The 21856-nt window shown below is 57.1% G+C and overlaps 1 protein-coding gene and 1 long non-coding RNA gene across 4 annotated transcripts; both read left to right on the forward strand.

Moving 5' to 3' along the window:
• The first annotated feature begins 7503 nt into the window (after window positions 1-7503).
• Window positions 7504-16405, forward strand: TLE5 (TLE family member 5, transcriptional modulator). 2 transcript variants are annotated; one of them, XM_066205886.1, is made up of 7 exons: window positions 7504-7725; window positions 8068-8165; window positions 9634-9697; window positions 11882-11926; window positions 13180-13242; window positions 14499-14573; window positions 15189-16405. In XM_066205886.1, exons 1-7 carry the CDS (start codon window positions 7699-7701, stop codon window positions 15405-15407), a joined length of 591 nt encoding a protein of 196 aa, XP_066061983.1. In that variant the 5' UTR covers window positions 7504-7698; the 3' UTR covers window positions 15408-16405. The 2 variants fall into 2 exon arrangements, with proteins under 2 accessions (XP_066061983.1, XP_066061982.1); XM_066205885.1 differs by having other exon boundaries at window positions 7518-7725; window positions 15186-16405.
• Window positions 16406-17998: 1593 nt separating this feature from the next.
• LOC136302404 (uncharacterized) lies at window positions 17999-21010 on the forward strand. 2 transcript variants are annotated; one of them, XR_010724054.1, is made up of 3 exons: window positions 17999-19197; window positions 19537-19847; window positions 20288-21010. It is a non-coding gene; the product is annotated as an uncharacterized lncRNA (long non-coding RNA). The 2 variants fall into 2 exon arrangements; XR_010724053.1 differs by having other exon boundaries at window positions 19537-19683.
• Window positions 21011-21856: the final 846 nt, after the last annotated feature.

Consider the following 21856-nt stretch of genomic DNA (forward strand, 5'->3'; position numbering starts at 1 on the left):
CTGGAGCGGGGCGGGGCCGCCGGGCATTGTGGGAAGGTGGCGGACTGGGCGCCCATGGCGGGGCGGGCCGGGATGGGAGCGGACCGTCCCGTGACCGGGCCGAGCGCGGAGCCGCCGCCTCCCCTCGCCCTCTGCGGGCCTGCTGTTGGGCCGCGCCGGGCGGGCAGGGCCTTGGCGGCCGCTGGGATGGCGGCACAGGGCGGGCCCGGGCCCCGGACGTTGCGGCTCGTCCCGCAGCGCTCGGAGCCCCCAGCGGGTGCCCGGAGCGGGCCAGGCCCGGGCCTGCGTGGGACGGGCCCGGCTCAGCCCCAGACCCCGCCAGCCCGGCCGCCCGGCCCTCGGGGCCGAGCAGGGAGAGGCTGAGGCCTCGCCGTGCCGGCCCTGTGCTCCAGGCTCCGGCTGCTGCCGTGTCCCAGCTGAGCTCTCTGGGTGCCACCTCCGAGCCCTCCCTCGCTCTCCATTTCTCCACACAGGCGGTCTCAGAGCTGGCTTTATCCCAGGTTTCCTCATTGCTTCCTACCAGGTGCCTGTTGAGCTGTAACAGGTCTTCCTGCCAGCAGCCTGATGCACCCCATCCATACCAAAGCCTTGTGTTCATCCTTTTGCTGGCAATGCAGCTTTATTTGTCAGAGCAGTCCCCCTGTGCTCTGTGGGAACCTGCCCTGAGCAGAGTACCTGCCGCCTGAACTCTCCACACACACACACACACACACTCACACACACACAGAGCCCTCTTGCAAGCACCTGTGGTTGCATACCTCTTACCCTGCCTTGCCTGGGGTCTGTACCTAAACAGTCTTTTTGAAGGTCCAGAAAAGCACCACAGAGCTGTTACATAACTGCCTGCCTTGTTACCAGCCTGGCTCATGCAGTGGTTTGCCAGTCCTTACCTCTTGGCAGTTTGGCTGAGACAGAAACACAAGAAACTCACAAACAACACTTAAATTCCCTGTTATACCTGTGCTATTCCCATGAGTTCTTTGCCTCAATTAAAAGAAGTTTCTAACTTTTTTTTTTTTTTCTGGTGGTCTCTCCATAGTTTGGCCTTTAACAGCATCAATACTCACCTCCCTTTGTTACATTCTCTTGCTTTCCCTCCCAGGTGCCCCCCAGCCAGGAGGACTGTTCCTCCCTCATCACAGACCTCTGGCAAAGGCGATGTGGTCGTTTTGCTTTGGCAGCTGAAAATTACTCGGCAGACAGAAGTGCTCAGCACACGCAGGATCAAAGCCACAGTGGCTGTTCCCGGTGACCTGTTGCCCTTTGGAACTCCCATGTCTGGCCAGTCCTTAAGGAGACTGAGGTTCCTGTAACCCCTGCAGCACTGCCCTGACTGGGCAAGCCACTTGACCTCTTTGCATGTCCTCAGGGTAACACAGGGAACAGGTCTGGGGCTGCTAAAGAAGTCAGCAAGTTGGGGTTGCTGGGCTGCTCTGAACCACAAGGTGCTGTGTGTTGGAAGCTACGGTTTTGGTTGCCTTCTCCTGGGCAGGATCAAAATCTAAAGGCCAGCAGATCCTGAAGAAATTACCACAGCTTGCCAAAAGAAAAGGAGCAATAAAATTTGCATCCAGCCTCTGGACCGCTTGCTTGGTTCCTGCTGATGGAAGTTTGGGTGCACAGACGTTGAGTTTCGATGAATCCTGATCCAAATGTTGATTTAAAAATGACAGAACTGCCAGTCTCCAAGCAACAATAGCCCATCCACTCCCTCCCTTTCTGCCCTAATGGAAAAGTTTTGGTGCTCAGAGGGTTCCCAGGAGACTTGGGATTTCCCTCAGCTCTGTCATCAGTGTTCTGTGCAATTCCCCTGGCTCCATGTCCCTGTTCCTGCAGAAAGCTGATCCTGAATGTGTCAGGCCACTTCCAGAGCAACTGTTCCCATGGCCCACATTTGCAGCAGTTAATGCTGAGCCCAGAGATGACCCCCATTTGTTTACAGAGAGGAAGATCCCAAGGCCCATGGAGATGCAGACACATTGTGCTGGGCAGCACTGCAGACATTTCAGAGTACCATCCCTTTTCTCCATTCTGGCCCCATTTCTTAGCTGCTTGTGAGTTCCAGATGTTTGAGAGCAGAGAGGAGCAGGCATTGCCAGCAGGTCAGGGAGGTGATCCTGCCAGGCTGAGGGAGCTGGGTGTGTTCAGCCTGGAGAAGACCAAGAGGGGATTTTACCAATATCCACAGGTATCTGAAGGGAGGTGCCGGGGGATGGAGTGGTTTCTGCTCAGCTGTTGAGCAATAGGACAATGGGCAGAAACTGATGCACAGGAAGTTCCACCTTGAACATGAGGAAGAACATTCCTGTGCTGCTGACAGAGCACAGGTTGCCCAGAGGGGTTGCAGTCTCCTTCTCTTGTGATATTCAAAGGAGGAATGCGTCTGGACTCTCTCGGTGCTGATGGGGACCAGGGACCCAGCTGCAGAGCACATGTCAAATGTTTCAGCCTCCCCCAAAATTAATTTTACAAGTTCTTCAATTGCCTGTCACAGGAAGATGCCACGAGATTTGAGTTCTCTGAAAAGAGGAGGAAAGTCACCGAGATCAAACAACGCTGACAAATGCAGCCTGTGACAGCAATTGCTGGATTCGTTTTTTTAATCTTATGTTTCACATCTGGTTTGTCATGGTGTTGTAGGTGGGCTCAGTGCACGGTAAACTAGGATAACAAACCTACATTTTCTGTGATCCTTTCATCCCCTACGATCCCAAAGCACATCATTTAATTGCACTCAACCTGCGCACAGGTTTCATAAATAAAGGAATGATGAATTAGCATAGCTGCTGCAGCATTCCCACAAGTTACTAAGACACAATCTCCTTGTGCAATCAATCCAGCCTCATGCTTCAGTGTTTGTCATAAATTGAGGTCAGGAAGAAATGTTCTCCCTACCTGGAGCAGTGCTGCTGAACTAGCCGAGTACAGAAAGACTCTTAAGGGTGTCGTGATCTGTCTTCCCTGTGCAAATCTCAGGAACTGCTGCAAATATGCATTTGGTGAAGCTCCAGTGCAGATGAACATGGATCCTGCACAGGGACAGGAGGAACCTGCCTCACATGGGGCAGGAGGAAAGCCTGGGTGATCCTTTTGACCCTAAAATCAGTATCTTGCTCCTCCCTTTGTCCAGCAAGGGAGCCAGGGGAGAGAGAGGAGAATCCTGAACCCTGGCCAAGCCCAGAGCACAGGTGGGCCTGGTCAAGAAGCTGCCCCTTTGCCCATTCCAGCCCTTGTGGGTCACTCCCTTCAGGCTCAGTCTGGGTTTCATATGCAGAGGGATTCACACGCTGCTTCTGCAAACTGATTGTGCTGGGAAGCTTCTCATGACCAAAGGGTCAGTGGATTCCCCTGACTGTCTCACAGCTCCAAATTTCCTGCTTATCTCCCACCAAATGCCTCAGGGACACCACCCAGGGAGCAAGCAGGTTCAGGCATCCTTGCCATGTGCTTCCTAATCACGGCTCAGCTGCAAAATCCCTTTCCTGCTTCCTGCAAGGAGTGTGAACTGTTCCTTGCACTTTGGCTGGTAAAAAGGATGATAATTACCCCTAATCAGTCTGCAGCAAAAACACAGGCCACAGCAGAAGGGAGGGGTGGGGGGCAGCCACCACGAGGAATGGAACCCAATTATTCCAAGTCACTGATAAAACGGGATCAAAGAGGGTAGGATTGTTTTACCAGCTGTAAAAAGCCTGCCTGGACCAAGGCTGTTCTTGGAGAAAGGCCCTTTCTGCCTACAGGCCATTCCTGGCTGGGACCTTATGCACATCCACAGACAGTTTCTCATTTTTCTTCTTGGTGTAGGTGAGGAATTTGGGCTGGTGTTCATTTCTGCCTCTGAGAGCAAGCAGCATGGCAATTTCAGCAGGAAATGAGCACAGAACCATGGGCATACAGTGCAGAACAAGTGCTCTGTCTGCTGCCCATGTGGGCACTGAGATGCTGGAACTCTGCTGTGCCCCACCAGGGGCACCTGGGTGTGCCAGGGGATGGAGCAGTTGGGGCTAGGTGGTGATGGGGGTGAGGGACAGCACTTCTGGAGGCATCTGTGCCCTGTCAGTGCCATGTTTGTGGGGAGGAGAGTGCTGCACTTCTGGCTCCCTCAGCTCCCTGGGAGCCTGTGCAGCCTCACTGCTCATCCCAGCCTTTTGCTGCAGCAGGGAGACCTGCACAGCTCCTAACAGCAGCAGGAGAGTTGGGAGGTGGTGAGGGAGGGAAGGAGAACAGCCCCTTAGGTTAAAGAGGGACATGAGAGGGAGATTGCGTGTAAATCGCTCCTGGGCCTGCCCGGCCCGTGCCTTGTGTCTGGCTGATTTTGTTATGCTATCTAGAGAAAGTTTAATGTAAAAAGCCAATAATCCCTGTGATAAGAGGAGTGATAAGGGACAGTCTGGTCTGGATGTGGCACAGGGCCAAGGTCCAGTGCCCAACCTCCCCCACCAGTCCTGGCCTTCCCATCCCATCCTGGGTGGCACAGACCTGGCAGAGCTGCTTCCCCAGGGCAGCAGGGCTGGGCAAAACAAACAAAAAAAAAAGGCAGGAACCAGCCCTGCTGCTGACAAAGAGGGGCTAGAGAAGCAGGGAGGCAGGAAGGGGAGAACTCTGTGAGCCCCAGCAGTGTGGCGTGGGGCTGGCTGTGGCAAATAGCCCACAAGCTGCCACCACTGGCCCTTACAAAACACCTCACAGATGTCTGAATACAGGGTGGAAGTGGGGGATTGCAGCCCAGGGAAGAACTGGGGTTTCTTGGCAGGTGGGGTGTCAAGGGCAGCTGCAGTTTAATGAGTTTGGTGGGTCTCAGCTCTGTTTCTACTGGAAGGAGGCCACAGCATTCAAACCACGAGTGAGAAGCAAAGGGGTCACTGGCTGAGCCACCCCACAGCCAGTGGGGTCCTGCCTGTGCCGCTCTGAGCTGTGCAGTGCCCCACATTCCTCAGACTCAATCCTGCAAGGCATGTGTGTCTGTGGTCAGCTTGAGGTGATAGGACCCCAAGAGAGATCCTGAGGCTGTGGAGAAAGGGAAAAAAACCTTCCTTGTCTCAGCGCCTGAATTGCTCCTGTGCCTTTTTTTATTTCTTCCTCTTTAATTCCAGGTAAAAGAGAGCGTATTCTCAGGGTAAAAGCAGGATCTCAGAGCCTACATTTTCATAATAATGACAGCATGGCTTTCACCTTGCGTCCAGAGCTTCAGAGCAGAAAATGTCTGTACAGCCTCTCTCCTTGAACCAGTGCTGGAGTGGGATATAATATCTGAATAATTTACAAAGGCTCTTCATTACACAGATTTATTTTTGGCATCTTTGTTAGGCTGTTCCTTTTAGGAACTAATAGGAAGTTTCTCTGGTTTCATTAGGACATCCCTGTATGAATTGTTCCAGTGGGGCCAGGGACTGGGACAGCTTCTTGCTCCATTAGGAATGCAAAATGTTTCTGCCCTCTCTGTCCCCCATGGCTTTCTGGAAACCCACCTGCATGCCCAACCCCGACCCAGCCCTGGTTGTAGCAAGAGTCTAGCAGACTTTATTCCTGGCCAAGATGTTGAGGGAGTGGGGGGCTCCCCCATGTTGCCTTCAAACAGCTTTGAAGCAGACAAATGTTGGTTCACTTGGAGAGCTCCTACACAGACCTCCCTTTCCTGTGCTGGAAAAACCTTCATTTCTCAAGCCAGGTCTGAGGTGGGCTGTGGGAACCCCCACTGTTCACCAGGCTGTGTTTGGGGCCAGCTCCTCTGTGCCCAGGCCATATTCAGCTCCACTGACTCACACAGCCTGAGCCAGGCTAAAATCCCCCCTTCTTCAGATGCAGGTGCATTGCCCGGCTGGAAACAGGCCCATTAAAAAGTCATTTACCAGTCACAAGCGAGTTTGTGTTCCCCTGGATTGGGATTTGCCAAGATTACACCATAAATTAGAGTGTTTCCTGGAAGAATGTAAGGAGAGAGGGGGAAAAAAAAAAAAAAAAAAAAGATAAAATGGAACATTTTGTAGCCAACAGAAATGCCAATAAAGGAGCATTTCATTTCCCACTTGGAAGGGATTGACTGCAAGCTCTTGCAAGGGTAGGGCAGGGTGCCTGTGCTGCTCCAGGACCAGGGGAAGGGGATAACAGGGACCTGGTCTGGCTGCAAGCACACACTGACAATAAACTGCATTTCTCTGCCCTTGAGCAGAGCCTAAGCTGGGGTGACTCAGTTTCTCTCCACGTAAAAAGGGGGACCGGGATGCCAACCCCACTGGGGGAAGACTGTCTGCCCTGTTTTCCAACCCTTATTCTACAGGGACACAAAGCCTGCCTGCACTATTAATAATCCTTGGCATGAAGCTGTCACAGTTTCCACTAATATGGAGATGTCGAAGTAAAAAAGCTACTGCACAATATGCAGGAGGTGTCACAATAACTCAGCTGCTATATTGTTCTTTTTAAAAATAAATACCACAACAGGCCAGCCCACATTGCTGGAGTCATGACGTGTAGGGTTTTATTTTTAATCAGAAAATGTACTGATTTTTAAAGATAGACATGGAGCAACATCCGAAATTTATGAAAGCTCCCTGTGTGCTCACACGTACCAACTGTGTTCCTGCCTGTCATTCCCCGAATGGCTTCCAAGGACCCGATCCTGCCTCAGCACCGGCGCATTTGTGTGTGTGGCTTTGCAAGAGGCCCCACGGCAACAAAGTCCTTCCAGAAATAAAGTCTGTGGCTGAATTCCCCACCCCACTGCTCGCTGGAGGGATGCAATCGATCCCACAGGACATGAACTGCAGGGTCCGCTCCTCAGGCAGCAGGTTTAGGACCAAAGTTTGCATCCAGAGCAGAATATTCCATTGTGTGGAGATCAGAGGTCTGTCTGGGGGCCAGCTGTAGGTGAATTACCTTTTTCCTTTGCCTTCCCTCACGCTCAGCCAAGGGCAACGCTGAAATAAAGCAAAACGAAACTCTGAGTAAAAAAAAAAAAAAAAAAAAATGTTAGTTCTGCTCAGGGAAGGCCGTGAAAATGAGCTGCGGAAGGCGAGGAGCCCGGCGAGGGCCGGTGCGGGGCTCTGGACCTGCCTCAGGCCAGGCGGACCCTGGGCCTGCCCCCGGCCCGGGCAAACCCCGCGGCCTCGGCCGGGCTGGGCCCGGGCAGTGACACCCGACGGGCCGCAGTGACACCGGGAGGCTGCGGGGAGGGCCGGGCAGCCCCGGCCGGGGCGCGGGGAGCAGAGGCCGGCGGGGCAAGGCCCGTCCCGACCGCGGGGCCGCGTAGCCCCCGGGCCCCGGCGGCAGGGAGGGCACGGGGAGCGGGGCACGGGGAGCGGGGCACGGGGAGCGGGGCACGGAGAGCGGGGCACGGGGAGCGGGGCACGGAGCACAGCCCGGCCCGGTGCCCGCGGCCGGCGGCGCCGCGCGGCGGGGGCGGGGACCGGCGGGGGCGGGCGCGGTCGTGGGCCCGCCCGGGCCGGGGAGGCGGCGGCGGCGGCAGGTGGTGCCGAGCAGCCGCAGGACGGAGCCGGAGCCGCAGCCGCCATTAGACAATAGGCGCCGGCGGCGGGAGCGGCGCGGGGCGAGCGGCGCGGCCGGGGCGGGGCGGCCGCGGGGCCGGGGCGGCCGGACCCGGCGCGGACAAAGGCGGCGGCGGCGGCGGCGCGGGGAGCCGCGGCGGGGGCGGCAGGCGGCACCGGGCCGCTCCGTGCGGGGACCGAGCCGCAACCTGACATGATGTTTCCACAAAGCCGGCACTCGGTACGGCGCGGCCCGGGGCCGGAGCGGCCGCGGGGCGGGGCCGGGGGCCGCGGGACGGCGCGGGGGCTGCCCGGCCTCCCTCGGCCCCGCGGGCTCGGGGGGATCGAGCGCCTCCCGCCGCCGGCAGCCGCGGCCGGTGCCGAGGGGCGGCGGGGCCGCGGGCGGCACCCGGGGAAGGGGCCCCTCGGGTGACCTTGGGCGCGTCCCGGGCACGGGCGCCGGGCCCCGGCGGTGCCCCCGGCGGGGGCTCGGCCCCCGGTGCGGCGAGAGCGGGGCGGGCTCGGGGCGGGGGGGCTCGGCGGCCGCCGGCTCCGGCCCCAGCGCTGTCTCCTGTTGTTCAAGGGCTCCTCTCACCTGCCTCAGCAGCTGAAGTTCACGACCTCCGACTCCTGCGACCGCATCAAGGACGAGTTCCAGCTGCTGCAGGCCCAGTACCACAGGTACGTGCTCCCCCCGGGCCCGGGGCTGTCCGATGCACGGGAATCGCTCCGATTCTTGTGCTCGTTGCTTCGCTCCGGGGACCGGATGAGAATATGGGGAAGGGGTCCCGGTCGCCTCGCTTGGGACACCTTTGGCTGGAGGAGAACCTCGGGCACGGCGTCGGTCGTGTCCACATGGGAGCCCAGCGAGGAGAACGCCCATTCCCTTCTCCAGCCAAGGTCTTTCCTCCAAGTGCTGCTCAGCCAGGACTGCACAGACACTTGCCAGGCCTCCTGCCTCTGGCTGGGAGTTTTCCTCAGTTTTTCTCGCTGGCTGCCATTCCTGGACTGCAAATGCTGCAGGGAGCACTTAAATCCAACAGCTTCTACTTTTTTCTGTGTGTGTGTGGAAATAGTGCCGCTGACCCAAAAGCTGGATCGAGACAATCTGTTGCTTTGCGTATGTGTGTGTGTGTGTGTGTGTGTGTGTGACATAAACATGAAGCCCTTTGGTTTAAATTGTCTGGGTGATGCCCTCTGCCACCGCCTGGCACTGGTTTTAGTGTGAGCGTTGGTGCCATGTGGCTGCAATGTCTCCCAGCCCAGGCTCTGCCTGCGGGCAGGTCTCAAGTTTGTGGTGGTGTCATTCTGGCAGGAGAAGGCAGAAGAACTGCTGGGAAGTGGCCATTTCCTGGTGTCTCTGTGCCTTGGCAGTGCCATCAGGGGAGCAGGGCAGCCCAAGGAATGTTCCTGCTGAAAGGGAAGCTTCCCCCCCCCCCCACGCCACTCCACCCCCTTGGACTTAATCTGCTCAAGAAGGAGCAGGTTTTGTGTAGGTGAAGCTGTTTCTTGTTTGAAACATAAAACCACAGCACATGCTGGCTGCAGTTGCTCGGCTGGTGAGTTGGAGTCTCATAAAATGCTGGGAGCAGCGGCACTTTCTCTGAAGGGCGTGAAGAATCTAGGAGAGAGGAAAAATCCATGCTTCTGGAGGGATGTGCTGCACTTGGGCCTTCCCCTCGCCCCCATCCAGAAGTGGGTCTGGCTTTGGTTTTTGGTGTTGTGTTGGAACATCTCTTGAGTGCTGCAGACAGGTTCTGTGCCAGAATCTGTCCCCAGCTGCCAGCGATCTGTTGAGGAAAGGCAAACCCCTCCCTGGGCAGCCAACTCTGCTTCTCCCCAGCATTCTGCTTCCTGTGGAATGGATTTGCCTGAGGGAGGTCAGTGTTCTGCTGGTGGATAGCCTCGTGTCCTTTTCCTGAATGTGTGTTGGGGGGCACTCCAGCTGAGAAAGTGGGCAGCAGGCTCTGTGTGGTCACCACTGTGCCAGCACAGCCTGCCTGGGCTCTGGCCACCCCTTGAAGCCCTGGTAGCGATGTCCAAGAATCCAGCCTGGCCGGGACGAGGCCATGCAGGAAGCAGCTGCTCTGTGGCGATCAACTCTCTCACCTCCTGTTTGTGGTTTTCTTACTGTTTTCTGGCTTTTCAGCTTGAAGTTGGAATGTGACAAACTAGCCAGCGAGAAATCGGAGATGCAGCGTCACTACGTCATGGTAAGGACCGGCCCGGCAGCCGGGAGCAGAGTGTGTGGGTGGCAACACCAGCAGGTGCCTGTGCCAGAGCTCCAGGGCTCTCAGGAAGGCTGGGATTGGGTTTTTTTTTCTGAAAACGGGGCTGTTTTGTGTTGGCTGCATGCAGGGGGTTGTTGAAATGCACGGTGGCAGGGAGTTTTTTGATGCAGAAAATGGGGCCCGGTGGGTGATTGCTTTGATGGGTCCTTGGCCTGGCTCTCTGTGCAGAAAGGAAGTGACAGCTCTTACATGCCTGAGAAGGTGCTGCAAGGTGCTGGTGTGAAGGTATTTGGGGACTCTGGGAGGGTCATGGCCAGTGAGAGACAAAGCAGTGCTCTGGGAAGTCATGAAACTGGGAAACCCCACGAGTCAGGTGTGAGTTAGAAGCAGAAATCAGCTTCTGTGCAAGAGCTAAACCCTGTGCACCTTCTGGTGACCCCGCAGCCTTGCTGAGCCGTGGTGCTGAGTGCTGGCACGTGTGTCCCAGCACAGGGTGTGCAAGCCCCAGGGCAGGGCCTGGTTAAGGCATGAGCAATGGTGCCACGTGTGGGCAGCAGGCTTAGCTGTGGCTTTCCAAGGAGAAATCTGCCAGGAAACAGCCATGTTCTGGGGAGCAGGGTGAGGGCTTGCCTGCTAGGTAATGCCCCTGGAGCCCTTGTAGCAGAGGAGGGGGTGGCAGGCAGGGCCGTGGGCTCTTCCTTTCCTATCATGGAGTTAACAGGAGCCTGCAATACTGTCCATGGAGATGAGCTGGTTCCTGCGTGCCAGCTGCTGCCCCTGCCTTGGAAAGAAGAGATAAGATGTAGAAATTAATAGACCAGCTCTTCAGAGCAGAGTTAAGGCATAAAAAATCAGAAATAAGAGAGCTAGCTGGCCCCTGCATCTTTCCCTACTGCCCTTGTGGCCAGATTTTGAGGCTGTGGGGCAGCAAGGTGTGCTTGGGGCTGGGGACAAGGAGAAGAGGTCACAGCTTTCCTGGTGTATTATTGGGCAAGCCTGCCCCATTCTCACTGGTAAACAATTGTTTCCTGTGCCTCGCAGTCTGCATGGAAACCTTCATCTCCAGCAGTGGCCAAGATACATTTTTTTTTTTCCCCTTAATGCTGGCAGTCACCAGAATTGATTCAGGTTGCTGTCAGCAGCAGAGGGGAAGGGCTGTTACTCGTGGCGCAGCGCTGGAGGCTCTGCAGGCGCAGCAGCTCCTGCCTTGTCTGCGTGGCTGAGCCGGAGCTGCTGCCGCTCCCCGTCACGGGGAGCCAAGAGGAGGGCTCCTGTGAATGTGCAAAGCTGCTACAGCTGCTCTGATTTTTGAATAAGTCACAATTGGCAGCTTGTGGGATGGGCTCCTGCTTCCTGCTCGGTCTTCAGAATGCAGAGAAGCCTCGAGAGCCCGCAGCAGGCTGAGATCATTCCGATACCAAGCCGGGCGCTCCGTCGCCTTGTGGCGTCGGTACCAGGGTGCCAGTGATCTTCAATTAAATGAGCACAGATGTGGATTGTTCTTTTCCCTTTGGAAGGATCAGGATTGCAGCATGCAGGCTGCAGGAGGAGATTTCTAAACTCTCAAAACATCAGCCTTGTAACAGCTTCTTCCAGGGGTCAGGAATTAGCTGCTTCTGCCAATAGATTGTCTGTAGCTGCCTGTTGCTGCTGTGCAGGGGTTTTCTGGGTGGATTGTTTTTGTGTGTGGAGGGGGGAGGTTTCCACATAACTCCTTCCTAAACAGCTGGAGCTGTGTGCAGCTGGATGTGTTACTTGCCAGATGAAGTCCAGTTGTGATCTCTCCCATTTGCTGCTGAAGCAGTCCTGTGGGCTGTAGGATACTGGCCAGGCAGAGCTCCCAGAGCCAGGCTGCCTCTCTCCTGGCTGTGCTTAGGGAAGTCTGGAGCCCTGAGCCTTTTTCCAGGTTTCACACAGCATCACTCACTCTCACTTAGTGCAGACTGTGGGAAGGTCTGTGAGGGGAGTCCCGTGGGGCAAGTCTCCAGGTCTGGAGCAGGGTGGGCAGGGAGCACCTGGAGGGAGTCTCCTCTGCTTGCCTCTGCTCTCCTGCCTTGCCCAGCCTTTGTAGAAAACCCTGCCAGGAATGCAGTGGTGGTTCCCAGCACTCACCTGGCAGAGATTTGACTTACAATTTGTTTTGTTCTCTTCTCTCCTGCTCTGCAGTACTATGAGATGTCCTACGGGCTGAATATTGAAATGCACAAACAGGTAGGGGGAAAAACATCTCCAAGCACTGTAATTCTTGGGGAAGGCACGTTGTCTCCTCTGCGTTGCCCTCTGTCACTTCAGTGGCGTTTCAGGAACTAGAAATGCCATCAGCCTGTGAAATGTCAGAGCTGCCTTTGAAATACAGGCTCCCCCCACCTCTCAGGATCACAGTGCTGGCCTGTGGGCTCCCATCCTGGGCTCTGGGCACCCTGTGGTTCTCCTCAGGGCCTGAACAGGTATTTGAGCACCAGGAAGGGTCTGAAGCTGTGGCTTGCAGACTCTGTGGCAGCCTGGGTAAGTTTGCTCCTTACCCTCACTGGTGGTAAAGTTGTTAATTATCTCCAGTGACTAATTACCTGTGGTGTTAACAACATGAGCCTCCTCTGAGCCTGTCTCTATCTGGCTCCAGCTCCAGTCACAAAGTCGGCTGCATGTCGTGGCTCAGTTTTAAGCCTCTTAGCACAGTTCTGTTCCTCACAAAGGCACTTGGTGCTTCTGATCCCATTGCCCTTGTTGCTAAGCCCATGAGACTGGCTTCCCTGGGAAAACCTGGATCTTGTCGAAGAATCTGAGCCACAAATCCTCACTGCTGTCCCACGAACGTCTCCCAGCTTCATCTGCTTCCCTGTGGTGCTGTTGGGGTCCCCTCGGCTGGTTTTGGTGTATGCCTGTACCCTTTGGCTCTGGATTATTTTTTCCCCTTTGGAAAGTGATTTGCAAAGGACTGGCAGCTCCAATATGTGCCAGGAGAAAAGCATTTAGCACCCCAGAATTTGCCACTGCTGCTGTCAGGGCAGTGAGGAAGATGCCCAGCCCCTCTGGTCTCCCCCCAGTAGCCCCAGTCCAGCAGCTCAGCTGGGGAGGGGGAGCCTGGGAGGGCTGAACAACCATGTGTATGTCTGTGTCCACATGGCAAGTGTAATTCAGCACATCCCCACCTGGGCCTGCAGTAACTTTGCTCTCTAGTTGCTCCCAATTTGTTAAATGAACATCGGGGACCTGGAGAGGAAGAGGAATAATGAAACTTTGCTCTTTGCAGTCAGCAGAAACTTTAATTTAACCCTGCAGGGAGGAGCCTCGGGGAGGCAAGGTGATCCCCATGGCAGCAGGATGCTGCCAGGAGAGTGGGTTTTCTCAGAGCCATTTGGGGACTCAGGCCTGGCCAGGGGAGGGGCAAGATGGGGCAGCTGATGCTGTGGGTGCTCCGTCCTGAGCTTGCCTGACTTCTCCTCTCTATTTCTCCCACCTTTTAGGCTGAAATTGTCAAGAGGCTAAACGGGATTTGTGCACAGGTTCTGCCCTACCTTTCACAAGAGGTGAGTCCCCCAGCTTGGGAATCTGTTGGCACTGTCCCTCTGCAGCCAGCGAGGTGTCCCAGCCCTCCAGCACAGGCAGCTCCCCACCCCTGGGCTGGGAAACCCTCGCTTGCTCTCGGCCCCTGCATGGGGACCAGCCCTTCAAGGCGGTGTTGGAGCACTCTGGGGTGGGTAACGTGCCCCTCCATCCCTTCTGTGGCAGCTGGGGACAAAGCTGGTCCTGCTCTCTCTTGCCCAGGGCTCCTGAGCCCTCAGCCGTGTCTGCAGTGGGAGCTTTGGGTGCTAATCAAGGGAGGACACTTAAAAAAATACCTCCATATGGCTCCTCTTTGAGATCTGGTTCCTCTGCCTCATTAATTAATGCAGCTGATGGGCTCCTCCCACCCCCCCTGAGAAATTAATTGGGGGAGGGGGTGCTTGGGAGTTGCTGTCTGAGGCAAGGGGAAGATTAAGCACTTCTAGAGCCATATTTTCTGTCTCCCCGTGGAGGCTGAGCTCTGAGCAGCTCTCCTGGCCCCTTGGGGGCTTCTTGCTTGGGTCAGTGCTGGGCTTGGGGCACAGGTTCTGTTTTTCCCACCCACCTGTTCTTAGGACGGACAAAGTCGCTTGCTGATCAGATCAGAGCTGCCTAATAACTAAGCCCCAGCTAAATCTTTTGCATCTTAATGCAATCCTTAACCCTGTCCTGCTGCCAAAGTGAAAAGAAAAAATCCCCTTGATCAAGTGCAGTGGGCAGACCTGGTGTTTCAGAGATGTTGTGCCCTGCGAGGAGCAAGTACAGTTCTCTTTTATATTTTTTAAAGTATGTGATACATCCATTTTTTCTGCCTGTGTTTGGCACACCCAGCTGCTGCTGCAGTTGGTATCCAGGATGTGTCCCAAGGAGTTTCCCAAGAGCTGATTTTAGGGCTTGTTCTGTTTGTTAGAGGGTCTGTGTAGTTGAAAGGTGGCAGGATAGAGACACTGCCCACCTTGCAGCCTTCTGGCCAAGGATCTCTGGGTGTGTGTGGAGAGCAGGATGAGGATGGGAGTAAGAGGGGACCTGCTTAACCCTGTGATGAGGAAATGGATGAGATAAACTTGCCTCCTTCCCTTCTTGCTGCCCTCGGCCCAGGTGTGAGGCCCTTGTCTCGGGTACAGGTGTGCAGGTGTCTCCAGCTGTGGGGTAACCAGCCTGATTGAGTGGGCTGGGTCCCTGTTCTGCTTCCCTGTGGCATTAGAAGTGACCCCAAATTCCTGTGTTTTCTCCACGCCAGCATCAGCAGCAAGTCTTGGGAGCCATTGAACGAGCCAAGCAGGTCACGGCGCCAGAACTGAACTCCATCATCCGTGTACGTGATGCATGTTTAGTGTGGGTTGGGAGGGGTGGGAGTACACAGAGCTGGGCTCTGGATTCTTGACCTGGGGACATCAGGGGACCCCTGCTCTGGTGCTGTTGCTGCAGTGGGCTGAGGCTGCAAGGCTGGGCTGGCCATGCTGGCACAGGGCTGGTTCCACCCAGGCTTGCTGTGATGTGTGCAGGGATCCCTGCTCTCTATCAGCAGGGTGCAAGGAGAGGAGCTGTGGTTTTGAGCAGGAACCACAGTAGGCACTCGGCAGGAAAACACCATCTGCTCTTGGTCAAAGTTGTGAGTGAAGGCTTTAACTGCAGCCTTGGGACGTGCCAGAGCCTGAGGCCAGATGTCCTGTGGGGTAGGGGCTGTGTGTCCTGCTGGGGACACGCTGTTGAGTCTTCTCTTGAGCTTGTCACAGCAGCAGGGCTCGAGAACCTCTTTTCTCAGCCAGCCCTGAGGCTGCAATGCTCTCAAGCTCCTTAAGGTCCCTGGTTTAAACCTGATTGCTGGCACGCTCTGGCCAGTCCTGGCCATTGGTTTGGGGTCCAAGTGCACTCAAAATGACAATACCCCCGTTCTGTCTGTGTGTCTGTCCATCGTTCCCTACAGCAGCAGCTTCAAGCTCACCAGCTGTCGCAGCTCCAAGCCCTCGCTCTGCCTCTGACCCCGCTGCCCGTGGGGCTGCAGCCCCCGTCCCTCCCCGCCGTCAGCGCCGGCACCGGGCTCCTGTCGCTGTCGGCCCTGGGCTCGCAGGCTCACCTCTCCAAGGAGGACAAGAACGGCCACGACGGGGATGCCCACCAAGATGATGACGGGGAGAAATCGGATTAGAGCGCCCGGGGGGCCGGGGGAAGGCGGCCGTCAGGGGGAGGGAGGGGGCGGGTTAGTGCAAAATGCAGTATCTCTCTCTGGTTGCTGTGCAGCAGGGCCGCGGTGACCTGTGCTCGGTGGCAGCTTGCCAGGCCTGCCTGTCCCCAGGGGCGGGTGGCAGGGCCTGGGGAGCGTCCCCAGCGCCGTCCCCGGCTGCTGCACAGCAGTGCAAAGCGCCATAGCATTACCCGTGTGGCCGATCGTGCTCTCCCTGTGCCCAGCCTGCCTTCCCTGTCCCTCGTCCCTGAGCCGAGCCAGAGTCTGGCTTGGGCCGCTCCGGGGCCGCTTTGCCCCCTGGCTGTCCCAGCTCCTCGGTGCCACGTGGCCCCTCCCTCCACCTGCTGCTCCACCCTCGGTATTTAAAGATTGCCCCTCGATCCTAACGGTTCTGCACAACTCCCTGCTAGGATCCCTGGCCCAGAACAATCTCCTCCCTTTCCCCAGGCGCTCTTGGTCTCGTCGCATCGCCCTGGCCCCGTGTTCCCCCCACGCCCCTCCTGCACTAATAATACCAGGCCGGCGCCTTGCTGTTCTGCATGTACCTGTTCTCAACCAGCTCTGGCTGCCAGGGGCTTCACCCTGGGCTGGAGGGGGAGCCTGTGCCACCTGCTCCTCCTCAGCACAGCATCCGGGGGCCCAGGTGGCTGGGCAGAGGGGGCAGGCAGACCGAGAGCCTTCCCCGGCCCCCCCCTCCCCGTGGCCCTGCCCTGTGTAGAGGATACAGCAGCTTTCTCTGTTCTTATCTCCGTGCGCTAGCGTGTCTTCTTAAAAAACAAAAATGGAAAAAAAAAAAGATAAATAATAATCTGGTGTTTGTATATAGTTCTTTAGAAAGATCTTGTTTTGCTTTTTGTGTTTAATCACTTGACCTATAATAAGAGGAACTGAAAATGCTGTATCAAGGACGTACAAGCTGTGCCTTTCAAATAAAGAAATAAGAAGGTTGGTTAAAACCGTGACTTGCTGTCACTTTCTTGCTGCTTTTGGGATGACTTCAAAATGCTTCCATGTGTCTCCTGTCCCTTCAGATGGGGGAATCGGTTGAGGAGAACAGGGAGTTCTGGTTCACCTGTGCTGTGGGAGGTGTCTGGAGGTGCAGCCCTCCTTCCTTCAGGTGGTAGCATATCCCAGATTATTCCTTTCTCTTTGAATGTGCTACTTTCCCTCTCTGGAGGTTTCTCTGGGAGCCAGGAGGAGCGGGGTTAACATTCACACCTCTGGCTTCTCTCCCACTCTTGTAGGGGCTGGAGGAATGGGGTCGTTCCCATGGCCTTTGTGGCTCTGGGACACCCCTGCAGAGGTGGAGGCTGTGCCACAGCTGAAATCTGCTGGGACCAGGGCCAAGAGGCTGCCCGGGCAAAGCCAGAACAAACGAGCTCAAGGTGAAAGTGGTGGGTGGTGAAAAGGGAGCGGGGGGGGGGGGGGGGGGGGACTCTCCAGAAGAAAAGCAAGGAGCAAAGTGCCCCCGAGGTCTATCAGCTCTGTGCTGGTTTGGTAACACATGTGGAAGTCCCTGCGGGCTGCCACAGGTCTGCTCTCTGTGTGCATAATTCATTTTTCCTGTGGGCGCAGAGGATAAGCTACTTCTGTGGCTCTCAGGCCCCCCTGGAAAATCCGGCCTGCGTTGCCCTGGGGCTGAGATTGCTGTAATGGAATTGGCTCTCGATAATTAGAGCTGTCCTCTGGCTTCAGAGCCTGCTCCACCCTGATAACATCTTCCCCTCGGTATCTCTTAGGCCAGTTGGAGTGGGAAAATTTCCTTCCTCTGGGGAGGAAGGTGCTGGGGGAGTCCTGGTGCAGCCAGGTATGGAGGGGCTGGTGGGTTACAGAGCCTGTGGGCAGCACCAGGGCTCGACAGTGCTCCTGTTACCTCCCTGGTCAGCCTGATCCGGCCTGGGCATGGCTGGGGCAGGGTGCAAGAGCCAGGGGGCTGTGCGTGAGTGGTAGTCACTGAACTCTGGCTGGTGGCTCAGGCTCTGCAGGGGGGTCTCTGCCCTGTCCCCTCCCAAACCAAGCACCCGCTGCTCCCCGGGGTGCAGAGCCCCTGGGGGAGCACAGCTGTGTGTGCCCTGACCCCAGAGCCCCCGGGGGGCTGCAGCACCGGGCAGACCCATCCAACCCCTGGCACTGCCTGGGGGCTCCCACTCGGGAGCTGCTGGAACGCTGCTGATCCCACCCTGTGGTCCTGCAGCTGCCCTGGGGGCTCTGCTGACACCCAGCAGGTCCCTGCTGTGAAAGGCCAGCCCGGGCTGCTGCAAGGGGCAGGGGCTGAAGCCATCCCTGCCCTGGCAGTGCCCTAGAAGCCGCAGGGACCTTCCCCAGGGCTTTCACCTCGAGGTCACCTGCTCAGATTCAGCCCGGGGGGTAAGGGGATGTTACTCCTGATGGATATGCAAGGGAGGAGGATTTAGGAGAAATTGTTCAGGGCTGCTTTCAGGAACAGAGGTCCCCTCTTGTTGGAGCTCGTCAGCGGCCTCGGTTCAGTGGGCAAGGAGGTTGGACAAACCACGAGGCCACTGGGGCTGGGGAGCTGCTCTGCACTGGGCTGTGAGGATCTCCTTGCTCCCTGTGGGAGACTAACCCTAAAAGTACAAGGGGAGAACTTCTAGGCTCTCCAAATCCCCTGCACCTTCCAGCAGACGCTGAGCTGAACTTTGTGCTCCACTCCTGCTTCCCATGATGTTCTATTCCAAAAGCATTTCTCTGCAGGTCGGGGGGCACCCTGATATCCCATCCTGCTGAGGAGCTCTGTTGTTCCCCGTGCTTCCAGCCTGGCTCTGTTTGCCACTCTCCAAAGGGAGTCATTTCATAGGGCGCCTTCCCAGATTTGGCCTCAAATCTTAACTGCATAACAAGATCTGCAAATCTAACCCACACCAACAACAAAGGGTTAAAAAAACCTCCCTCGTGATTCTCCCAGTAGCTGCAGACTCGAGGAAACAGCTTCTCTCCTTCCAAACAGGCCTTGAAACCTCTCAGAAAGCAGGAGCCCCTCTTGGGCCCTGCGGAACAGCTCAGCATTTGCAGGGACACAGCTGACAAGGGGCCCCCAAAGCTGCTCAGGGGATGATTTGAGACTGGCTCCTGGCAGAGAAGCCCTTTCTCCTCGTGTTCCAGAGGTCGAGGTGCCAGAGTGGGACAGGGATACAGGCTGATGGTCTGAGAACCGGCTCTGCTGCCTCAGGATCCTTGGGAAAACTCAGCAGAGCCCTGACTCATAAAGGGTGGGTAGAGAGAGATCCAGTGGTGGACACAGAGGGCATGACCCCACCTGGGCGTGCCCAATGTCCTGAACACCAAGCATTAACCCAGGCTTGACATGGATTCCTGCTCACAGCTGCCAAGAGTTTGACAAAACTCTGCTGTCCCTCACCTCCTCCCTTCCACCTGCCTGTCACCGGAGGGTCAAACCCCAGCCTCCTTCCTCCTCCATGCAGTGAGCAGGTGGCAGGTTTTCACTGTTTGTGTCCATCCCCTTCGGATCCCTCCCGCAGGACAGAACCCCCAGGCTCTCATTCCCTGCGGGAGTCGGAGTCGCCTCTGCCACCTCCCCCTCTGGCTCCCACCCTCCTCGTTTTACAGCACAGCTCTGCCTGAAACAATGGCACGGCCTGCGTGCCAGGGATGGCGGTGGAGCACGGCTTCCTTCCCAACTCACCGCTAATGCAGGAATGCCGAGCTCTTCCTGACTGCGGCGAGCACCAGATAAAAGCTAAAGGAGGCATCAATAATTAAAAACCACTCAGAGCTGGTAAGTGCAAACAGGAGCCAACGCACGATCGAAGGCAGAGACCAGAGTCTGTCAGCTGCTGGGTTGCTCTGAGGGCTCCCACTCCTCTTTTGCAGCCCCTGGAGGGACTCCGGGGACACCTGGAGGGGACGCTTGTCCCCAAGGGCTGTGGGGACGTGTGGCTTTGGAGAGTGGACACCAGCACTGGGGGGTTGGGGATGGGGAGCTGCGGTTTGGTCCTGGAAGTGTAGCTCAGGGAACCGGGGAGCCTTAATTTCCAGTACAGCTTTGGCTTAGATCTCGCTGGTTTGCTGCCAGATCCTTTCCTCAGTTCCCCCTCCCATCTCATGCTCATTCCAGGACTGACTCCAACCAGGATGAGGTCCCTGTTTGTGCCAGCTGCCCTGGGAAATTCGCACTGCCTGAGGGTGCCAGGAACTACTCTCTGCTGAGTCCATGCCTCCTCGTTCAAGTAGGCAAGAGAGCAGCTGAAAATAGGATGGTTTGGTGAGCCACAGCCCCCCTCGGTGTCTCTACAAAACGTGGTGGGCTCTGCCCTTGACCATCCACTCTGGAGGTGTGCTGGACACAGGAGGCTGTGAGGGAACAACCAGACACGGAGCAGGACAGAGCCGGGGCTGCCCTTCCTGTCCCCTGTTCCCCCGTCCCAGGTTGGCATTCAGGGAGGGAGCTGAAAGGTAAAATCCCTGGGGTAATTCCAGCAGCAGCAACCTCTTTTTCTGGGATCCAGTTTCAAACGGAGCCCCTGGGTGTCCCAAAGCCTGTGTTGGTTTGATTTCTCTGCTGCTTCCCTTTGTTTATAAGGGCTGTTCAGAGCATTTGCCTCTTGATCCCAGCATGGATTTCAAACGCCCTCATCCTTTGGGGCTCTTCCAGGCCCTGCCACCACCAGGCACGAGCGTGTGGCTGCTGCAGGGGGTGGAGGAGCATCCCGCAGTGGTGACAACCAGGTCTGGGCCGTGGCTACTGCCCAGCACAGTCCCCACGCCCGGGGCAGCAGCAGGACCATCTCCTCTTGCTGCTGGGCGTGCCAAGGGTTAACTGCCGTTGTTTTCTCCCATCCAAACACAAATTAATCTCTGGGTTACAGGCTGTGCTGCTCCAGGGCTCATGTCAATCACTGATGGAGGCTGATCAGGACACGTGTGACACACATCACTCGGGAGCTGCCTGCTCCAGGTTTACCTGTGTCACTCTCCTGAGACAGGGGAGCACAGAGACCGCCTAAGGAAAACCGGCAGTTTTCAGAAAGGAGTTTTGGAAAATGCTGCAAAACATCTCCTCAGTCTATCCTTCCCTTGAAACACGATATGAATTGCTTCCAGCCTTTGAAAAGACACTTTCCTGAAAAAAACCCCCCCAACCCTCCCAATAAGGCAACACACACACACATACAACAAAAAAAAAAACCAAAACCCTTTAAAACTTTACATTTGTATTAAAATATGCAGATACATGTGCAGATACATGATGTACACACAGAGAACATCTGTGTGCCTGCATAGAAGGGTTTGAAGCTGCCTGAGCCAGTCCATCTGCCCAGTGAACACCTGTGGCCAGGGAAAGGTAAAGGGGCAAGTGCTGGGGCTGGGTTGGCTCCTTGCTTGGGACTGACCGAGTCTGGAGCCAGCCTGGGCACCGCCGGGTGAGCCCACAGTCCTGGCTGGGGAGGAGAGGCAGGACAGCAGGGGATGGGAGATGGCATCAGGGCAAGAACAGGGAGAACCTCCAGCGCCCAGCACCTTGTCCCTGCCCTGGCCGCTGCCAGCATGCAGCACGTAAATAACACAATGAATAAAATATTAGACTGAAATGTGAGGCATTAAATATTTAACCTTGTGCCTGCCTGTGCAGTGCCCAGGTACAGCTGGGTCCTGCAATATTTAAAGGTTGCTCCTCACTCGCTTTTACCATCTCCGAGTAAAGCGGTGACTTCACAGCAGCCGCAGCTGGAGGGGTCGCGGGGGACCGGGAAGGGACCCTGGGTGGGTTTCCCTCCGGGACCGTCCCCGGCCGGAGCAGCCCCCCAGAGACCCGCGGCCCTCCCGCCTCCGCCGCCGCCGCCGCTCCACCGCCCCACGTTACTTTGAGTGGCAGCTGGCGGCAGCCGCAAGGCCTCGTGGGCCGCGCAGTCTGCCTGCCCGGGCCGCCCGCGGCGGGAGCCCCGCCCGCTCCCGGGGTTGGGCCGGGCGGCACGGCAGAGCCGGGTCGGGCCGCTCCCCGGGCCCGCGGCGGCGGCAGGGACGGGACGGAGCGGCCCCGAGCGCCGCCGGCGCCAGGGCGTAGACAAGGGCTAACTACAACTCCCAGCGTGCCCCGCGGCGCCTCCCTCGGGGCTCCGGCCGCCCGCTCACTCCTCATTGGCCGTTCCGCTCTCTGGCGTCACGAGCCCATGTGGGAACCGCGCGGGGCGATTGGCTGGCTCTCCCGCAGCGGTAGCCAATGGCCGGTGCGAGCGCCGCCGCTGCGGGCAGTGGGGCCGGTTAAGGTGGAGCGGGCGTAGGGGACGGGATGGCGAAGCTCCGCCGTGCCCCGGCCCTCCCGGTGGGGCTGCCCCGGGGACACCAGGGGCTGGTCCCGACGGACCCCGGCCCACCCGGCGCCCAGGCCCGACCGTGCACCGGGACCCGCTGCCCCTGGGGTCCCCGGCCCGGCGGAC

The sequence above is a fragment of the Chamaea fasciata genome, unplaced genomic scaffold, assembly GCF_029207755.1.
Source record: "Chamaea fasciata isolate MVZ Bird 193981 ecotype frontalis unplaced genomic scaffold, bChaFas1.0.hap1 SCAF_28, whole genome shotgun sequence".
NCBI classification, from domain to species: Eukaryota; Metazoa; Chordata; class Aves; order Passeriformes; family Sylviidae; genus Chamaea; species Chamaea fasciata.

Bases quoted from the DNA above. Each gene is read 5' to 3' on its own strand.
- TLE5 (XM_066205885.1), top strand. From the start codon at position 7,699: ATGATGTTTCCACAAAGCCGGCACTCG. The intron at 8,166-9,633 runs GTACGTGCTCCC...CTGGCTTTTCAG, and splicing joins CTGCAGGCCCAGTACCACAG to CTTGAAGTTGGAATGTGACA. The intron at 9,698-11,881 runs GTAAGGACCGGC...CCTGCTCTGCAG, and splicing joins TGCAGCGTCACTACGTCATG to TACTATGAGATGTCCTACGG.